At 53.0% G+C, this 21,281-nt stretch overlaps 1 protein-coding gene across 2 annotated transcripts in view; it reads right to left on the reverse strand.

The window, feature by feature from the left end:
- The window catches only part of TRPV1 (transient receptor potential cation channel subfamily V member 1), a 45,857-nt gene that overhangs the window by 14,033 nt on the left and 10,543 nt on the right, over window positions 1-21,281 (reverse strand). For both annotated transcript variants that reach the window (XM_063655745.1, XM_063655746.1), the window contains exons 2-10: window positions 13,553-13,869; window positions 12,673-12,839; window positions 12,450-12,602; window positions 11,740-11,880; window positions 11,296-11,594; window positions 9,695-9,874; window positions 7,173-7,331; window positions 4,764-4,856; window positions 1,542-1,612 (exon numbers count right to left, since the gene is read on the reverse strand). In XM_063655745.1, coding sequence (XP_063511815.1) covers window positions 1,542-1,612; window positions 4,764-4,856; window positions 7,173-7,331; window positions 9,695-9,874; window positions 11,296-11,594; window positions 11,740-11,880; window positions 12,450-12,602; window positions 12,673-12,839; window positions 13,553-13,836 — 1,547 coding nt within the window. In that variant the 5' untranslated portion in view covers window positions 13,837-13,869. The remainder of the gene's footprint in view (window positions 1-1,541; window positions 1,613-4,763; window positions 4,857-7,172; window positions 7,332-9,694; window positions 9,875-11,295; window positions 11,595-11,739; window positions 11,881-12,449; window positions 12,603-12,672; window positions 12,840-13,552; window positions 13,870-21,281) is intronic.

The raw sequence follows: 21,281 nt of genomic DNA on the forward strand, positions 1-21,281 counted from the left end.
CAGAGGAAAAGAACCCAAAAAGGTGCCTGCACTCCTATGTTTATCAAAGCACCATTCACAATAGCAAAGCATGGAATCAATCCAGGTGCCCATCAATGGTAGACTGGATAATCAAAATGTGGTACGTATATACCATGGAATACTATGCAGCCATAAAAAAGAATGAAATCATGTCCTTTGCAGCAACATGGATGCAGTTGGAGGCCATTATCCTAAGCAAATTAACACAGAAACAGAAAACCAAATCCCACATGTTCTCACTTGTAAGTGGAGCGAAACACTGGGTACCCACAGACACAAAGACGGGAACAATAAACGCTTAGGATTCCAAAAGTGGGGCAGCTAGGAGGGGGACAACGGTTGAAAAACTACCTATCAGGTACTATGTTCACTACTTGGATGACCAGATCATTAGACCCCCAGACCTCAGTATCGTACAATATACCCACCTAACAAACCTGCACATGTACCCCGAAATCTAAATTCTTTAAAAAAAAATTAAAATAAAAAAAGTGTACCTTTCACAATCATGTAAAATAAAGCTGATTCTAGTTTTACTTGTCCCAAAAAAAAAAAAAATTGGGTGAAAGGATGCGGTTTGTGAGTCCTACGGACAAGCTAGCTGCAAGCACAACCACACTATTCTATTTATTTACACTACAACCTCTGTCTCCCGGGTTCAAACAATTCTTCCACCTCAGCCTCCCGAGTAGCTGGGATTACAGGTGCGTGCCACCATGCCTGGCTAATTTTTGTATTTTTAGTAGAGACGGGGTTTCACCATGTTGGCCAGTCTGGTCTTGAACTCCTGACCTCAAGTGATCCGCCCGCCTCAGCCTCCCAAAGTGCTGGGATTACAGACGTGAGCCACCGCGTCTGGCCATCCAAACTGTTCTATAACTGTGCCTTCACTCATCTGCTTCCTCCTAAAGCAGTGGTTCTCAACCAGGAGTGATTCTGGCACCACCCCCCAAAACAAGTGAGGGGCCTTTAGCCATATCTGGAAATGCTCTTGATTGTCAAGACTGGGGGATGAGGAAGAGCTCCAGGCATCTGTGAGTAGAGGCCAGTGATGCTGCTAAATATTCTACAATGCACAGGGCAGCCCCCCTCACCACCACCACAACTAAGCACTATCCAGTCCAAAATATCAACAGTGCCAAGGTTTCAGAACCCCCCGTTAAAGATAGGAAACTCCCCAAAGGCGGGCGCCATGTCTGTTTCATCCAGTATTCCAGGGCCAACCCCGCGAACGGCAGATGGATGGACAGTGAGTTGGAAGGTGAACAAGGGTCCGTCTCACTTGGACTATAAGTCCCGGCACAGTTTCTCGATCCCTGGCCCCTGGCACATACCTGGCACAGAGCGGGCCCTCAGTATTCATTCATCCCCCGAGTATGTATTCAGTGCCTTCTGTCATTCCCTCAGCATGTTCACTGAGGTCCCACTATGTGCCAGGCCCGGCGTGAGTGAGAGCTCAAGTGAGAACTCATTGCGGTCACCTGGGGACTGGACTGGGAATGAGTCAAAGTGTCACTTACAAAAGCATCTCACTGTAGCTGTCCACAAACAGGGTCTTCATCGATGGCCGCCTCTGCAGGAAATACTGGATCTGCAGGTAAACAGAGAGAGTAAAATCCCAGGCAATGCTCGATGTGGCTAAATGGTGAGCGCTCAGATGCTTCCTAAATGGCACCATGCTGGGGTGGCTGGATGTGTGAAAGCACAGATTGTGAAAAGAGCAGAACGGCATGGGTCAGGCCAGTGGGGTGACACTAGGTGGCCCAGCCAGTAGAGATGGTTAAAAATACACAGTGGGGCTGGGCGCGGTGGCTCACACCTGTAATCCCAGCACTTTGGGAGGCTGAGGCGGGCGGATCATGAGGTCAGGAGATCAAGACCGTCCTGGCTAACACAGTGAAACCCCTTCTCTACTAAAAATACAAAAAATTAGCTGGGCGTGGTGGCACATGCCTGTAGTCCCAGCTACTTGGAAGGCTGAGGCAGGGGAATGGCTTGAACCCAGGAGGCAGAGGTTGCAGTGAGCCAAGATCGTGCCACTGCACTCCAGCCTGGGTGACAGAGCAAGACTCCGTCTCATAAAAAAAAAAAAAATACACAGTAGAAGCCAGGCGCAGTGGCTCATGCCTGTCATCCCAGCACTTTGGGAGGCCAAGGCGGGTGATCACCTGAGGTCAGAAGTTCGAGACCAGCCTGGCCAACATGGTGAAACCCTGTCTCCACTAAAAATACAAAACAATTAGCTGGGCATGGTGGCGGGCACCTGTAATCCCAGCTACTCATGAGGCTGAGGCAAGAAAATCGCTTGAACCCAGGAGGCAGAGGTTGCAGTGAGCCAAGATGGTGCCACTGCACTCCAGCCTGGGTGACAGCGAGACTCCATCTCAAAAAAAAAAAAAAAAAAAAAAAATTACACAGTGGATTTACAACTATACCCAGAAGTACGGACAGGAAGGAAAATCATTAAAATGTTATCAGTTGCTGTATTGAATTGGGCAAATTGTTTTCTTCTTTCTAATTGGAGCTTTTTCTTAATTTTTTTTTAAGAGATCAGAGTCTCACTATGTTGCCCAGGCTGGTCTCAAACTCCTGGCCTCAGCCTCCCAAGTAGCTGGGATTACAAGCGTGAGCCACTTTTTTCTTAATTTTTCACATGCCGAGCATATTTTTTTCTTAATTTTAAGTAAGCGTTAAAATAAAAAATCTTGTAACAAGCCGCCACTGTCAGCCGTGAGTCCTGTCCAAGACACCTCCACACTTCTGTTCCCTCCCACAGGCCAATCCTGCTTTTGCCATTCCAGCCACACTTGCTACTGTGGTGTTGTACTTTACTGTACACCTTTACTGTAGTGTGAAAAGAAAGACAGTTGTCTCTGTGAAGACAAAGTTCAATGACAGAACAATTCTATAAAGGTGAGTGACTTAAAAAAAATTTGGATAGATAGAACTTACACCAAAAAAGACTGGGGGATAAAAATCACAATAGAAGGCCGGGTGCGGTGGCCCAAGACTGTAACCCCAGCACTTTGGGAGGCCAAGGCAGGCGGATCACGAGGTCAGGAGATTGAGACAATCCTGGCTAACACGGTGAAACCCCGTCTCTACTAAAAATACAAAAATTAGCCAGGCATGGTGGCACGCACCTGTAGTCCCAGCTACTCGGGAGGCTGAGGCAGGAGAATCACTTGAACTCAGGAGGCAGAAGTTGCAGTGAGCCAAGATCACACCACTGCACTCCACCCTGGGCGACAGAGTGAGACTCCATCTCAGAAAAAAAAAAAAACCATAATGGGGTTGGGCGCAGTGGCTCACACCTGTAATCCCAGCACTTTGGGAGGCCGAGGTGGGCGGATCACGAGGTCAGGAAAACGAGACCATCCTGGCTAACATGGTGAAACCCAGTCTCTACTAAAAATACAAAAAATTAGCCAGGCGTGGTGGCGGGTGCCTGTAGTCCCAGCTACTCAGGAGGCTGAGGCAGGAGAATGGCGTGAACCCAGGAGGTGGAGCTTGCAGTGAGTGGAGATCGTGCCACTGCACTGCAGCCTGGGTGAAAGAGCGAGACTCCATCTCAAAAAAAAAAAAAAAAAAAAAAAAAAATCACAGTGGAGCCTGGGCATGGTGACGGCTTCCTGTAGTTCCAGCTACTCCAGAGGCTGAGGTGGGAGGATCGCTTGAGCCCAGGAGACAGAGGTTGAAGTGAGCCATGATCACGCCACTGCACTCCAGCCTGGGTGACACAGCAAGACCCCATCTTATAAAAATTAAAATTAAAACACTACAAGGGTTTCCAGAGTCAAAAAAAACAAAAACAAAAACAAAAACCAATGATCATCTCAAATTCTACATTCAGACTTTTTTGTACGCATCTAAGTTCTCACTCTTCTTTAAAGAAGCTGAAACTAGAAATCTTAGACTATATAAATATGGTTTTTGCAAGAAAGGTGATGTAAAATCTGAAACAGTGAGTCCCACATTCAAAGAAAAGATTACTCCTGCATTAAAAAAAAAAAAACATGGCCAAGGATTGCACATGTTTGAGTTTCCAGTTAAAAATAAAACAATCCCTTGCTGGCGTGGTGGCTCACGCTTGTAATCCCAGCACTTTGGGAGGCTGAGGCAGGTGGATCACCTGAGGTCAGGAGTTCGAGACCAGCCTGGCCAACATGGTGAAACCCCGTCTCTACTAAAAATACAAAAAAATTAGCCGGGTGTGGTGGCAGGAGCCTGTAATCCCAGCTACTCAGGAGGCTGAGGAAGGAGAATTTTTTGAACCCAAGAGGCGGAGGTTGCAGTAAGCCAAGATCATGCCACTAGCCTCCAGCCTAGATGACAAAGCGAAACTCCATCTCAAAAAAAAAAAAAAAGATTCCAGTATGCATGGAGATTTCCTTCATTGCTCAGAGCTTTAACAGACTGGTTTAATTAAAAAACTACCAGTCATGATCCTCTCACTTAAGAGGCCTCCACTCTGCCCCTGTAATTAAATATTCCATTCCGTGGAGTGGCTGCAGTGTCTATTTTCAAGCTTGCCTGCCTTGGGCCCGTGGAGACGCCCTGAGCACCCTTCCGCCCCGCGGTGACTGACTGAAGGGCTCTCATCTTCACCTCTGCGTCTCTCAGCTCCCCAAGCAGGGCCATTATGTGTCTGATGAATTAAAAAGTGAGTGACCGCTGAGGGATCCTCTTGGCTTTTTGTTTTGGTGATAATGGAAACTCACAATGTGGGAAGGAACGCTTACCCCTCGGAAAAAGAAGTAGACTCCTCCTAACACAGACAGGATCTCTCCAGTAACTCGGAAATAGTCTTCAGTTTTTTCCATCTTAAAGGGAGGCTGTGAGATGCAGAGAAGTTGGTAACTCCATTTACTCAATCATTCATTCAACAAACATGGACCAGGTACCAAGCCCTGTGATGAAGCCATAGTCTCTGCCCAGGAAGCAAAGCCTCCATCAGGGGAAGGACACACAAAGACAGTGTGTTATTAGGGGAGCGCCCACAAGGAGGCCCCTCTGTGGGCCTGATTCCCCAAAGTGGCAGCCTGCAGGTGCCAAGTGGAGCATCTTACAATGCCGTGCCGCCTCCCAGGCAATGTCCCAGCAGGCCCGGAGCTCCTCCTGGCTGGGAGCAGAGTGACAGACAGCAGGGTGATGGACAGGTGGAAGCACTCTCACGGACCCCACGTCACACACATCCCTCTGCCACCCCAGCCCATGGCCAGTCTCCCAAGAGTGTCAGGGACTCCCACTGACCATGGAGGGAGAGACTGTGCCACACACACTCATGGGTGTCACCCTTGTGTTTCAGTTGCCTATTCCTGGAGTGGGTCGCCATCCACATTTCCTAAGCATTACATTAGCTTGCCTTACCAGCACATTTTTCTCTTAAAAGGAAGTCACCGGCCGGGTGCAGTGGCTCACGCCTGTAATCCCAGCACTTTGGGAGGCCAAGGCGGACGGATCACCTGAGGTCGGGAGTTCGAGACCAGTCTGACCAACATGGAGAAACCCCATCTCTACTAAAAATACAAAATTAGCCAGGTGTGGTGGCGCATGGCTGTAATCCCAGCTACTTGGGAGGCTGAGACAGGAGAATCACCTGAACCCCAGAGCCAGAGGTTGCGGTGAGCCAAGGTGGCGCCACTGCACTCCAGCCTGGGCAACACAGCGAGACTCTGTCTCCAAAAAAAAAAAAAAAAGAGGGAGGCTGAGGCGGGACAATGGCATGAACCCAGGAGGCGGAGCCTGCAGTGAGCCGAGATCACACCACTGCACTCCAGCCCGAGCAACAAAGCGAGACTCCATCTCAAAAAAAAAGGAAGTCGTTATGTGGCCTTAATAGGTGGACAGAAATTGGGTTTCATGCAATTATGAAGTTGAGTTTTTAAAGTACATGTGCAGCCGGGCATGGTGGCTCACACCTGTAATCCCAGAACTTTGGGAGGCCGAGGCAGGCGGATCACTTGAGGTCAGGAGCTCAAGACTAGCCTGGCCAATACGGTGAAATCCCATCTTTACTAAAAATATAAAAATAAGCTGGGCATGTTGGTGGGTGCCTGTAGTCCCAGCTACTCAGGAGGCTGAGGCAGAAGAGTCACTTGAACTCAGAAGGTGGAGGTTGCAGTGAGCTGAGATTGCTCCACTGCACTCCAGCCTGGGTGATAGAGCAAGACTCTGTCTCAAAAAAAAAAATTAAGTAAGTAAGTAAACTTGTAAAGTGCCCTGGAAACAAAAGCAGCAAATTAAGTGCCCTGGGTATCGGACACAAAAGACTAAGTCCAGAAGTTCGATGAAGTCTTGGCTCTTGGCAGAGGAAAAAGTCTGGTCTTAGGCTGATTTGATGGATGGTCCAGGGCCTGGCACAGGGCTGCTCAAAAGTCTAAATCCAGGGAATGAATAATGAGCAAGTGAGTGAATAAAAGAGGGCAGGCAAGCAGGATGATGGTGGGCTCTGGGCTTACACTAGCCCACAACCCTGGGGACCCCCAGGCCAGGGGTGAGCCCTGTCCCGAGCCCAAATTCCTGCGTGATTTCTTTTTCTTTTTTTTTTTTTTTTTTTTTGAGACAGAGTTTCACTCTTGTTGACCAGGCTTGAGTGCAGTGGTGCCATCTCAGCTCATCGCAACCTCTGCCTCCCAGGTTTAAGCGATTCTCCTGCCTCAGCCTCCTGAGTAGCTGAGATTACAAGCAGGCACCACCACACCCAGATAATTTTGTATTTTTAGTAGAGACAGGGTTTCACCATGTTGATCAGGCTGGTCTCGAACTCCAGACCTCAGGTGATCCGCCCACCTCGGCCTTCCAAAGTGCTGGGATTACAGGCATGAGCCACCATGCCCGGCCCCTGCATGCTTTCTAACCGAGTACACCCCGTCTGCAATCAGGGACCTGAGTCACCACACACTCAGCCCCACAGGACCTCAAGGCTAAAGGAGAGGGACTGAGAAGCGGGAAGGGGGCGGGTCTCCCGTACAGCCTGAGGCAGGGGAGATGGGGGCAGGGATACAAGGTTCTCCATCCATCGCTCCCGCAAGCCGGGAAGGAGTCCACGGCAGAACCTGGGCCTGGGGTCGGGGAGGTCTCCCGGAATGTCTACATCCCTTCCCCACCACCCGCACCCCCGTCCACGAGGCCTGAGCCTCTGGCCGCACCAAGCCATCCACGGGCCTGTAGTAGGCAGCCACGGTGAAGACGACCATGTACAAGCAGTAGACGAAGAAGTTGAAGTAGAAGATGCGCTTGACGAATCTGTCCCACTTGTCCTGCAGGAGTCGGTTCAGTGGCTCCACCAATAGCATGTCGTGGCGATTCTAGGGGGAGCGGAGAGAAGCGAGGTTCCCTCCTGCAGCAGGAACTCCTCGCAGGCCTACGCCAGCCCGTGGTGCCCGTCACAGCCACGTGGCCCGCACAGTCCTCAGCCCACGGGGCAGGTGAGACTCACGGGAGGTCTGAGCCAGCCGGCAGCCAGAGCCTGAGGCTGGTCTCAGCACTGCCGCGGCTCACGGAGGGACCCGCCCTCTTGGCCTCAGTGTCCCCAAAGGTGCAGTGAATGGGGTGAAACTGGACAAGCTCTTAAATGCTCACTTAATGGCCCACAGCACTGCCCAATAGTCTATGCCCGTTGTGTCTAATAACTCCCTCCCGAGAGCCCACAGGAATGGGAAGTAGTTGGCTTAGGCAGAGCCTGGGCATGAGGGGCTGAGAGCAGGCAGGAAAGAGCCTCTGGGTCCTCACTTCTCACGTTTCCAGCCCTGGGTCAGGCAGGGTGGCAGGGAACTAGGAGGCCCTTCCTGCTGCAGGAGGTCCCAGTGCCTCATGCCATCATTACAAGTATGCTTTGGGGCAAATGTCTCATATCCAGCAATTTCGATAAAGTTCAAATAGGCCGGGTGTGGTGGCTCACGCCTGTAATCCCAGCACTTTGGGAGGCCGAGGCAGGTGGATCACTTGAGGTCAGGAGTTCAAGACCAGCTTGGCCAACATGGTGAAACTCCTTTTCTACAAAAATAACAAAAATTAGCCAGGCATGGTGGTGGGTGCCTGTAATCCCAGCTACTTGGGAGGCTGAGGCGGGAGAACGGCTTGAACCCTGGGAGACAGAGGTTGCAGTGAGCTGAGATCACGCCATTGCACTCCAGCCTGGGTGACAGAGTGAGACTCTGTCTCAAAATATAAAATAAAATAACATAAAATAAAATAACATAACATAAAATAACATAACATAACATAAAATAAAATAACATAACATAACATAAAATAAAATAAAAATAAATTCAAGTATCCCTGAGATGGATGAGCCAAAATCAGATCATCCCAGCCTCCCTCAGGCCATTGAGTCCAACCCCCAGCCCAAGCTTAAGCTCCCTCAAAGAGGTTCCTGATCAGTGTCTTCTTGAATACCTTTGGGGACAGGAAACTCCTTACTGCCTCAAGAGGCCTATGGAGACTCACTACCTGTAGGGAATACCTCTTGTTTGGTCTCCTCTACTTTCCACTAGTGGTCCTGGCTCTGCCCTAGGGTCCCCAGGACAAGTCCACACTCCTTGTCCCTGAGAGCCTTCAGTGACATGAAGATGTCAGTGGTGGTCCCAGAGCCTCTCCCCCGGGTCAAATACTGCAGTCCTTGTTGAGGCCACCTTCTATCTGGACCTCTCCTCTGGGAACACTTGTATCCAGCACTCTGAGTTGGAGGCCCAGGTTCAGCATGGCAGCCCAGGGGGCGCAGAGCAGACCAGGCCTCTCCCAGCCCTGGACTCTGCTCCTGTAAATGCAACCTCTGACCTATGAGACATTGTGGAAGCCCCTCACTGCTGATGGCACAGACTCCAGCCCCCAAGTCTGCCTTAGGAGCTCAGAGCATCACCTTAGAAAGAAGGGACAGGTAAGGTGGCCTTTCCAAACAGCGTGGCAGGATGGATTACTCGCTAAGAAACACTGAGACATTCATTTGGAGCCAAAATATTTAAGTAAGATGCCTACTTCACACCTACACAAAAATAAATTCTTGGCTTGGTGCAGTGGCTCACACCTGTAATCCCAGCACTTTGGGAAGCCAAGGAGGGCGGATCACCTGAGGTCAGGAGTTCAAGACCAGCCTGACCAACATGGAGAAACACTGTCTCTACTAAATACAAAAAATTAGCCGGGCGTGGTGGCGCGTGCCTGTAATCCCGGCTACTTGGGATTCGAGAAGAATCGCTTGAACCCGGGAGATGGAGAGTGCATTGAGCCGGGATGGCACCATTTCACTCCAGCCTGGGTAACAAGAGCAAAACTTCGTCTCAAAAAAAAAAAAGAAAAGAAAAGAAAAGAAAAATCTACAAGCCCTGCTATCAAGTGAAAAAAAAAAAATGGTTGTTGTACGTTGTGTATAGTCTGATCCCATTTATGTAAACAAAATGAAACTGTGCATTTTTAAATAGTATAAAAGGAGGGTCCTTTTGTCTATGTTCCTCTGAAACGTTTCTGTTTTTACAGGATGATAATCATGTATGGTTGCTATGCTTAGGGAAAATTCAGTGGGCATGAATGGGGACGTGAGGCTGCAGGGCCTGGGCCCGGGGGCAGCAGGCTTTCACTCATGAGAAGCCAGCTGGAGCTGGACCAGGGGCTGGGGTTGGGGCTGGGGCGCAGAGGCCCTTAGGCCCTCCCTGGCTGTGCCCCAGCCACTCACAGGGGTCTCGCTGCTGCTGTAGGCGATCACCTCCAGCACCGAGTTCTTCTCACAGGTGTCGATGCAGGACAGGTCATACAGCGAGGAGTGCACGGGCCCGTAGGCCCACTCAGTGAACTTCCTGGACAGGTGCCTGCACTCAGGCTCCTGGATCTCCCGCTGGAGGATATAGGCCAAGACCTGCCACCGGGGAGCAAGAGCGTCAGAAGCCAGCCCCAGGCTCAGCCTCAGACAGTACCTCAACAACCAGCTCTGCTTCCCAGCCCAGCTGGTGGCCCCACCCAAGCCCCAGGCAAGTCCCCACCCACTCCTGACCACCATCTAGATCAACCAGCCAGCTGGGCGTGGGTGGCTCACACCTGTAATCCCAGCATTTTGGGAGGCTGAGGCGGGTGGATCACCTGAGGTCAGGATTTTGAGACCAGCCTGGCCAACACAGCAAAATCCTGTTTCTACTGAAAATACAAAAAAAATTAGCCGGGCATGGTGGCATGTGTCTGTAATCCCAGCTACTTGAGAGGCTGAGACAGGAGAATCACTTGAACCTGGGAGGCAGAGGTTGCAGTGAGCCAAGATTGTGCCATTGCACTCCAGCCTGGGCAACAAGAGCGAAACCTCATCTCAAAAAAAAAAAGTCAACCAGCCAGCTGCCTCAGATACTACCTGCACCATATCAGGCCCACCAACCCCTCAAAGCGAGGCCCCAGCTCTACCATCTCACAATGAAGGACAGTGGTGGTCCATTCTTGATAACCTCAAGCCAGAAAGAAATAAAGAGAATGCAAGAAACGAGAGCCAGATGGGGTGGCTCATCCCTGTAATCCCAGCTACTTGGGAGGCTGAGGTGGGAGGATCACTTGAGGCCAGGAGGTGGAGGCCTGTCACCAGGAGCCACCAGCTGGAGCTGGGAGCTGGAGCCACCAGCCTTGTTACCTAAAGCTCCTGCCTGCCATGCTCCTGCCTGCCATGGAAAAACACCAACAGCTTTTTTCTTTCTCCTTTTTTTTTTTTTTTATTTTGAGACAGAGTCTTGCTCTGTCACACAGGCTAGAGTGCAGTGGCAAAATCTCGGCTCACTGCCACCTCCGCCTCCCAAGTTCAAGCGATGCTTGTGTCTCAGCCTCCTGAGTAGCTGGAATTATAGGCACCTGCCACCATGCCTGGCTAATTTTTGTATATTTAGTAGAGGTTTCACCAGGTTGGTCAGGCTGGTCTCGAACTCCTAACCTCAGGTGATCCACCCACGTCGGCCTCCCAAAATGCTGGGATTACAAGAGTGAGTCACCGCGCCCAGCCCAACAGCTTTTCTTCTGTTCCACCCTAGGCAGCCCCACCTCCATCTCCCAGCACCCCACCCCACCCCGTGTCTTGTTGCTGATACTCAGAGCTGGAAATCTAAAATGGCACACTGGCCATTGCAGGGTTCTGCCCTGTGGCTCCCAATTTCTCAGACTTATTCTAACAGTCCTACAGGCTGGTATGACAGAATCAGAGTCCCGCACACACAGATAGTGACGCCAGGCTCCCGCAGTGAGTCAGGCAGTCCTCTCCCATGCCATCATCCCCGCACCGCACCAGCCTGAGCCGAAGCCCCCTCTTACCCCAATCTTCCCGGTCCCAGCGGCCAGAGCCAGCGGCGTCATTCCCTTCTTGTTGGTGAGCTCCTCCAGCTTCAGCGTTGGGTGCAGTTTGGCCCCCAGGATCAGAATCTCATTGTACATGCTCGTCACAAACTTCGTGTTGTCGGCCGTGTTGTCGGCCACCTCCACCAGGGCGTGCAGCACTGTGTTGCCCACCGAGTCCCTGGCGCTGATGTCGGCCGGCTGCCAGGAGTTCTGCAGCAGGAACTTCACGATGCCCAGCTGGTTGGTGCACGCGGCCAGGGACAGGGGCAGTTCACCTGCACGAACACAGGGCCCAGGTGGGCCTCAGGAGTGAGATCCAGCTGGCCCCTGAACCACCGGCCTCCAACTCCCTCTGTCTCTGCCCAAACCTCCCCTTCGCAAAAGCCAAAAAGATCAGGGTCTGCCACATTGTCTCCCTACCAAAGTAGAATCCAGGCCGCCCTTTGGTTTTCTTAAAGAAATCCCCATGGGCTGCAGCCTGGACGTCTGCTCCATTCTCCACCAGCAGGGTCACCAGGGCCATGTTGCGCCTCTCGATGGCGATGTGCAACGCTGTCTGGCCTACAGAGGACGCGCACGGTTGGCTTCGTGGTCACAGTCCTGTGGGGCTGCTGGGACAGGTGCTGGGGAAGGGCTCTGGGCAGGCAGCAGCTGCTGCAGGAGGAACTGGACAGAAAGTGCCTGGAGGACCCCCCACTGCAGGAGGCCAGTCCAGGGTCTCCCAAGGGGTCCCAGCAAGGTCCTGAGACAGGAGACCGCTGGGAACAGGAAATAATGGGCGGAAGCCAGAGGAGTCAAAATTGCCCCAGGGGCAAAGAACAGCAGCAGAGAGAAAGGCCAGAGGCTGTGACTTCCAGGGACAGGAACCATCCAGTCAGCAGGGGGAGGCAGGGACTTCCCAGGGTCAAGAGAGGAGACATCAGGTGGGGGAGGCAGGGACCCCCAGGACCAGGAGAAATCAAGCCAACAGATAGGAGAGGCAGGGACCCCCTAGGATTAGAAGCCACCAACGCAGTGGCTGGGACAGGGAGTCAGGATCCCAGAAGAGCAAGGAGGCCCAGGGACAACCATGCCCTCCTGGTTCCCGGTACTGCGGGCTGAGCCATGCCCGGCCCCGCCGCCCTCCTCACCCTTGTAGTAGCTGTCTGTATAGCTGGCGTTGACAAACTCCTTCAGGCTGTCCGTCTGCCGCGCGATCTCCAGGAGCAGGGGGATGGTGTTGTTCTGCCCATCGTGCAGGTTGAGCATGGCTTTCAGCAGACAGGTCTTCCCTGTCTCAGGGTCTGAAAGACAAAGGGAGGGTCAGGGCAGGCCAGGGTTGGGGCCCTCCCCGGAGCCCAGCGCTGGGGCCACCTTTGAACTCGTTGTCCGTGAGGTGCTTCTTGCTCTTCTGCAGGAAGAGCAGCAGGCTCTCCAGATCCTGGCAGTTATTCTGAGCAACGGCTTCAAAGATACTCCTGCGATCATAGAGCCTGAGGGTCTTCTCGGTGCTGGCTGTGACAGAGTCCTGGGACAGCAGCCTGCGGGCCAGAAAACACCCTCATCTCACACCCCGGCCTCCCCTCGGCCCTGAGGCCTTCGGAACTTGTCAAGGAAACACGACTAAATCCCAAGGCAAACCAAAAGGGGGAAAAATGATATAAAAGCTGCCCCTCAGTCTAGGTGACTGTCCAGAAAACCAATGTAACAGGGACAGTGGGGAGCATGTGTCCCCATTCTGTCCCCACCCTGTGTGTAGATACCATCTAGAAAGTCACCCTCCTACTCCCAGACCACTGGCTTCTCTGCCTGCTCAGGAGCTCGGGAGGCAGCAGCCTGGTGGGGACGGAGGGAGGTGGAGGCAGGGGTGTAGACGGCCCCTCTAAGGGAAAAGGTGGCCTCATACTCCCCAGAAGTCAGCCAGCCTGTGGCTCTCCCTGCCTTGCCTTGCAGCTCACTGGAGCTGTGCTGTGCTCTCTAAAAGCCTCCTGCCCTTGAGCTTTTAGACGTCAAGTCCAAGTGTCTGTGGCTGGTGGGCATTGCAGGCGTGGACACCTAGACCCAGCACAGACACCAGCCCCCGTGACTGCACATCCCACAAGGCCACATGAAGAAGGACGCTGGACCAGACCACCCCTAAGGCTCTCCAGCCCCCTGGCTTTGTGACATTTAGCCCAGAAGCCAGACCACCCTGTGGCATCTCCATGGCCAGTTGGGCTCCCAGCAGGGAGGGGGGCTCCAGACGCGGACTTACCTGGCACCGGTGGGGCCATCTCCTGGCCTCTGGATGGTGATAACAGGGCTGACTGTGATGGTCGGGCAGGAGTCCAGCTCACCTTCCTCATGAGGGCAATCCACCGGGAAAGCCTCCTCTGAGTCACCCTTCCCAAAGAGCCGGGTGCGGCTCTTGGCCGTGGAGAGCGGGGGCTTGGCTGGAGGTGGCCTGGAGTTAGGGTCTCCATCCAGGGGGTCTGGGCAGGTGTCCTGTTGGAGTGGGTCCACAGCTGCTCCCAAGTCTGTGCTGCTCCATTTCTTCATCCTTGCTGGATCCTCTGTGGCCCAGTGTGCAACCTGCAGCAGCCGCCACGCCGGGGTTGACTCCCAACGTAAGGACTGCTTGTCCTTAGACCCCACCTGCCCTCCTTGCCAAGGGCCCTGTGAAGCAGGGTACCCCAAAACCCCAACTTGCTGCTGCCCCCAGCCCCCTAGAACTGAAGTGTTTCCAGGACTGAACCTCTCACCCCAGAGGCCCCAGAGGTGAGCGGGCCTAGCCGCGCCCAGGCAGTCCTGCGGCCACTGACGTCAGCCTGGGAGGGTGGACAGGCCCCCGGCTCAGAGCCATCTGCGGTTCTGGGTTAGACCCATCCCTCCTCGTCTCTGGGCCTCAGGTGCCTCCTCTTCAGGGTGAGGTTGACAACCACCACGCTGCCTCCCTCCCCACACAGAACAAGGAAAACGGCCGGGGTGGCCGTCGTGGGCTAAATTCAGGGAGGATCTCGGTGATGAAGACGGCTCAGTCCAGAAGAGCCAAGCAAACTGTGTCCCTGGAATAGGGTGAGCGGCAGAGACTGGCATACCCACACCCACACTGCACTGCGGGGCCTCGCTGTGCCACAGGTCCACACACCATCAGCCAGGTGCCCGGCCTGCCTTTGCTCTTCAACCTCGCTGCCACAGCCACTGAGCTTATACGAGATTTTGGATTTTGTGCTTTTTGTCATTTTTATGAATCAGTATCTGTCAAGCATCCTGGCCTTGAACACTTAGGTTTTTTTTTTTTTTGAGACAGTGTCTCACCCTGTCACCCAGACTAGAGTGCAATGGGGCAATCTCTCCTCACTACAACCTCCACCTCCCGGGTTCAAGCGATTCTCCTCCCTCAACCTCCCAAGTAGCTGGGATTACAGGCGCGTGCCACCATGCCTAGCTAATGTTTGTATTTTTAGTAGAGACGTGGAACATTTAGGCTTTAAGTGATTTGGAGCTGGTGGGTCTTCTAGGCCTAAACACCTAGAGATCAGCTGGCCGCTGGCAGCAGCATGTGTAGTTGGACACATGAGCTGATGCTATTTTCCACTCCCATCCTGCCCCATCCCCATGATTCCCCTCCCTCTGTCTGGGCATCCCCACTCCGTGGTACCCAGGGCTGGCCCATACATCCCTCCCATAGCCTCTATTCCCATCGGGTCTCCACCTAAGGGCTTTTTCCTCCTTCTACCCTTGCACAAACCCTACCACCACTCAGATGCTACTTCCCCTCAGGATCCAGCACTGATGCCGCCTCCTCCATGAAGCTCCCAGATCCCTGCAGTCATGCTCCCCGCTGTCCTCCACACAGTGGCCCAGCCCATTGACCGTCTGTCCCACACAGCCCACCATGTGGTCTAGCAATTGCTATCTGTCACTGATTTATCTCTCCCACACCCTGTGACCTCCTCCTGGGCAGGGACCTTGCCTGATCCATCTCCTTATGAAGAAGCTGTACTGGACTGGGCGCGTGGCTCACGCCTGTAATCCCAGCACTTTGGGAGGCCAAGGCAGGTGGATCACCTGAGGTCAGGAGTTCGAGACCAGCCTGGCCAACATGGTGAAATCCCATCTCTACTAAAAAAATACAAAAATTAGCCGGGCGTGGCGTCGGGCGCCTGTCATCCCAGCTACTCAGGAGGCTGAGGCAGGAGAATCGCTTAAACCCGGGATGTGGAGGTTACAGTGAGCTGAGATTGTGCCACTGCACTCCAGCTTGGGCAACAGAGTGAAACTCTGTCTCAAAAAAAAAGAAGCAGAAGAAGAAGAAGCGCACACATGGGGAAATAAGAGCAACCAGACCCTTCTAATTCCCATTTCCATAGGAAGTTAGGGAGACTACTGTTCCGGCAGTGGCTAGATTCCGGAAAACAGCCACAGCAGGAATGAGAGGCTTCTCAAGTCCTGCATTTTCTTTTTTTTGAAATATATAATCAGGCAATCTCCCAAGCCAGAATGGCTCACAGAGACTCCCAAGTCCTGCATTTTCAAGTGAAAATTCAGGCAGTGAAATTCCAGATCTCATGGCTGGGCCATGGCTGTAAACTAGCTACGTTCTGAAGCCCAGATCCATGAAAACACAGAGGCAGCCTCACCGCTCCGCAGGCCGTGAACAGGACGGACGGCTGGCTGCTGGCCATCTCTCTGCCTGCCTGTTGATCCACTTTCAACAGGCCTGAGTCTTTCTCTGGCTCACCCTTCAGACGGACCCCCTGCAGCAGCAGTGTTCCTGGCCACAGAAAGCCGATTCCCTCATCTCATCACTTAATACTCATCTACTGAGTCCTCCTCCTCGGAGTCCAGCCCTGTGCTGGGGGCACAGAGAGGAGTCAGCCCCCCACTGAGACAGAAACCAGGTACTGGCTGGGCAGAAGGACTGCAGGAGGCAGCAGGGTGCTGAAGAGGGCTCCATGGCAGTTGGTGTTGGATGAGCTGAGCCTGGAAAGGGAACAGAGGTGGGCTAGGGCCTGGAGACAGACAGGGAAGCCTAGAGCAGCTGAAGAAGAGGAAGTCAGTGGGACAGGAAGACAGGCGGCCGGGTTAGAACCAGATGGCCATCAGCCTTAACTCCAAGGAACTGAAAGCCAGCATGGTTGCATAGATGATGGGAAGCCATGTGTAGCTTTGGAAGCCTGGGAGGCTGGGTGCTAGTCTTTCCTTTCTGAAGATAACACCCCGTCAAGGACTGTTCACAGTGCGGACAGCCTGGCAGCACTTAAAAGGCATCAGAAGCAAAGGAGAATCAGAATCATTGACACGTCTGAGCATGTGCACAAAGCAAACACGGTTCTCAGGACTCGCATTCCTTCACCCACTTAATTCCCACAACATCCCTAAGAGGGAAATAGTTCACCAATGAGGAGACTGAGGCACAGAGCAGTTATGGCACGTCCCCGAGGTCACACAGTCAGAGACGGAATCCGGACTTGACCCCAGGCAGGCTGGCTCCAGAGCATCTCCAATGCTCCACCACCATGCTGGAGGTCTGGGGCTCTTTCTCAGCTGTTCAACTCAGACCCAGACTCCACAGCAGGGCCTGGGGGCCAATCAGAATAGGCCCTCTCACCCTCGGGGCTAGGCACAAGACCTGAACCTCAAGCACCTCCCGCTCAAACAAGCAGCTCAGGAACCCCAAAATGCAGTGTGAATAAGACCCAGGCCATACCCACGTCTGGCTGTCCCAGGGATGTCTGTGGTCTCCAAGAATAAGCTAAGAATAAGAATAGGGGCTGCTTGTTAGGCAGCCCAGCAAGAGAGCACCTGTTAGCCGGAGCCTCCCGTGAACCTTTCAGCAACGTTCTTTGTCAGCAGCGTTGCCTCTTCCTCTGACCGGTCCCAGTCCAACCAAACCCAGCCAATAGGAAGCAGCCTGGATTGTGCTATCATTCAGTCAGTCGACAAACGCTGAGTCTACACTGCACACTCTGCACCTGATTCCCTACTGGAAACCAAGCTTCTTCCAGGGAACGGGGTGGGACAGGAACCGAGGGGTCATGTGCCCTGGGCTGGGCCGGGGAACAGGGTCAGGACAGCCTTCCACTGCCAGGCCTGGAGTGTACCCTGCACCTGAGCCCGTGGTGATGCACCTGTCACCGCAAAACATTCTACAGTGATCAGGGGAACTTCTACCATGATTTAGGCAAACGACTGCTGGCTGTGTGATAGAGATGGTGATTCTGGTTTACACAAGATTCACAAACTCATCAATCTGGACTAAAGGACAGTCCTAAAAGAATCGATTCTGCCCACAGAGACCTGGTTTGATCTCTGAGTCTTTCTCAACTCCAAAGCCAGAACAGATACTGCCCACCCTCTGGGGGAAGGATCCCTTCTCTCCCCAATGTAGGTGAGACAACCTGGGGTGTAGCTCCCCTGCTCCCCTCTCTGCCCAAAGCATCCATCCATCCATCCATCCAAGTTCTTGGGGGCACCTCCCGCTCGCCACTGGGGACTTTCTGGAAGCTGGCAGAATGCTGGCCCAGGACCCAGCCAGATTATTCTCAATAGTCCCTTCTCTCAAAGGGAGGCAGTAGGCTGCGGGCTTTCCAACCCAGGGGTGAAGAACAAAGATAGGACAGCAGCACAAGGACCCAGCGTGCCTGCTTCCCAGCCCTGCGCTCATCCACTCCACAGAGAGGGCGACACGCTGAAAACCTCCGGCCACACACCAGCAACCTCAGTAGCAGCTGCAGCCTCCTCCCCCGAGGACAGCTGGTGCAGGAGCAAAAAGAACAAACCCTGGTAACAACAACCTCCACTCTCACCTCCCAGGTGCTTCCGAGGAGCCAGGCTGAGGGCACCACAAGTTCGCTTCAGCCTCACAACCACCTTTGAGGCAGCCACTGTTACTACCCCCTGTTTTCAGATGAGGTAACTGGGGCACAGAGAGGCGAGTGGACCTGCCCACAGTCGCACAGCTGGAAAGTGGCAGGGCCTGGCTTTTGGCCACTCACTATGCCATCCTGAAAGCTAACGTCTGCACTGGCCATCAAACAAAGAAAGGGACTCACCAGCTAGACGCAGGCACACCCCAGGCCCACGGGTGCTCCTGAGCTCGAAGGCGGTTGCTACTCAAAGGGAGAGCTGGGCTCGTGTGGGAGAAGAGTGGTCTCCCTGCCTCCGTGGGGTCCCGGGCCCGGCCCTGGCAGCAGCTGCCCTGCACTAGCAGGAGTCGCTGTGGGCGCCCTTCGGCACTCAAGGAAAAAACGCTTCCAGTGATGCAAGCAGCTGCCTTTGCTGCGGCTCTGATTCCCAGAGGATCCCAAAGCTTTTCCCATCATTTTTGCCCTTTTTCAGAAACCACTTAGCCGCTACCCCTCCTCCAGCCATGCCAGGGCTGCAGAGCACTTACCAGAGCCAGCCAGAGCTGCAACCTCAGCTCTCAGGGAAGGAGGGCGCTGCTCGGCCTCCCAAACCTGTGGCTCCTGCGCCCGGAGGTCTGGGAAATGGCTCCACAAATGCACATTCACAGCCAGCGATGTCAAAACTAGCATCCTGTAACTGTTCCGTTTTCAAAATAAAGAAGGAATGGAGGGTCGTGCCACCCACCACGCAGTCCTGGCCTGGCATTAGGGACTTGTTTTGAGAGTCCGAGCAATCTTGAACTAGTCCCCGAGTCTCTTAGGCCTCTCATTCCTGGGTCCCCAAACCTGGAGTAGGGGTTGGCGTCGAGGGGGGCTTCTGGGTCAGCCAGGTCCCAGCTTTTCTTCTCAACTGGGGGTTCCTCAGGGAACCAAAAAACACAGATAACTATGAGTGTCATTTCCTATTTTTTTTTTTTGAGACGGAGTCTCACTCTGTCGCCCAGTCTGGAGTGCAATGGTGCGATCTCAGCTCACTGCAACCTCCGCCTCCCAGGTTTAAGTGATTCTCCTGCCTCAGCCTCCCAAATAACTGCAATTGCAGGCACCTGCCATTGCGCCCAGCTAATTGTTATATTTTTAGTAGAGTCGGGGTTTCGCCATGTTGGCCAGGCCAGTCTTGAACTCCTGACCTCGTCATCCACCTGCTTCGGCCTCCCAAAGTGCTGGGATTCCAGGCGTGAGCCACCGCGCCTGGCCACAAGTGTCTATTTTCTCACTTCACTTCGTATCACCCTAAATGCACAGGAGAGAAGACCCACAAGAGAGAAACGCACAGGAGAGAGTCGCATACAGCAGATAACTAGGACGATAGGTTTCATTCTCTCCCAGATCCTGGCTGAGAAAAACAGTGAGGTCTAGGTATGCATCCAGGCTGCAGCCCAAATGCCCTGCAAAAACCATCATAGCAGCTGCCCGCAGGACGCCAACAAGCCGTGGGGCAGGCCGAGCCTGGAATGAGCAGCCACTGCCGGAGAGGCCCTCGTAGCCTTGCCTGGGGTCACTTGAAAGCTCTGACCCCTGAGTCAAGGCATTGAACTGTGGCCGCCCCATCAATTCCGCACAACAGTTGACAAAGAGCTTTCCCAAACCCGCTCTCGCAGGCCGTACAGCAACCCTGGGCAGTGGGAGGGCAGAGACTGTCATACCCATTTTACAGGTGAGAAATGTGTGACGCTGGGCAATTAGACAACTGATAATTAGATAATTGCCCAGGCCGCACTGTTGGTCTAGGCATAAAAGCCAGGACCGTCCCACCATGCCACACCCCACCATACCCCTCGCTTAGTCACTTTTTTTTTTTTTTGAGATGGAGTCTCCCTGTGTCTCCCAGGCATATTAACCATTAAAAATGGTTAATATGGTAAATTTTGTTAAATATATTTTGTCACAATTTATTATAATATATAAATATGTATTCTGAGACAGAGTTTCGCTCTTGTTGCCCAGGCTGGAGTGCAATGGCGCGATCTCGGCTCACTGCAACCTCTGCCTCCCAGGTTCAAGCGATTCTCCTGCCTCAGCCGCCCAAGTAGCTGGAATTACAGGCACGTGCCACCACACCTGGCTAATTTTTGTGTTTTCAGTAGAGGCCAGGTTTCACCATGTTGGTCAGGCCTGGTCTCAAACTCCTGACCTCAAGTGATCCACCCACCTCGACCTCCCAAAGTGCTGGGATTATAGGCGTGAGCCACCGCACCTGGCCGCTTAGACACCTGTTTATGCTATGTGTGTCATGTTAGCTTCAATTAATATGAACGTTAGAATTCATTCTTGTTTATAAATTGTGGCAAAAGGCCGGGCGCGGTGGTTCATGCCTGTAACCCCAGCACTTTGGGAGGCCAAGGCAGGCGGATCACCTGAGGTCAGGAGTTTGAGACCAGGCCTGACCAACATGGTGAAACCCCATCTCTACTAAAAATACAAAATTAGCCAGGCGTGGTTGTGGGCACCTGTAGTCCCAGCTATTCGGGAGGCTGAGGCAGGAGAATCGCTTGAACTCGGGAGGTGGAGGTTGCAGTGAACCGACATCACGCCATTGCACTCCAGCCTGGGCAATAAGAGCGAAACTCTGTCTCAAAATATATATTTATATATCATAATAAATTGTGGCAAAATATATATCACAAAATTTACCATATTAACCATTTTTAACGGTACAGTTCGGTGGCACTGAGTGCATTCACATTGTTGTACAACCATCAGCATCATCCACGCACAGAACTTTTTCATCATCCCAAACTGAAACCCTGCACCCATTAAACACTAACTGCCCTTCCCGACCCCAACCCCCTAACGACCCCCATTCAATTTTCTGTCTTTATGAATTTATTTTTTATTTTTTAATTTTTGAGACAGAGTCTCATTCTGTCGCCCAGGCTGGAGTGCAGTGGTGCGATCTCGGCTCACTGCAGCCTCTGCCTCCAGGTTCAAGCGATTCTCCTGCTTCAGGCTCCCGAGTAGCTGGGATTACAGGCAAGAGCCACCACACCCAGCTGATTTTTGTATTTTTAGTAGACACGGGGTTTCACCATCTTGGCCAGGCTGATCTTGAACTTCTGACCTCGTGATCCACTCACCTCGGCCTCCCAAAGT

The sequence above is a fragment of the Pongo pygmaeus genome, chromosome 19 (assembly GCF_028885625.2).
Source record: "Pongo pygmaeus isolate AG05252 chromosome 19, NHGRI_mPonPyg2-v2.0_pri, whole genome shotgun sequence".
NCBI lineage: Eukaryota > Metazoa > Chordata > Mammalia > Primates > Hominidae > Pongo > Pongo pygmaeus.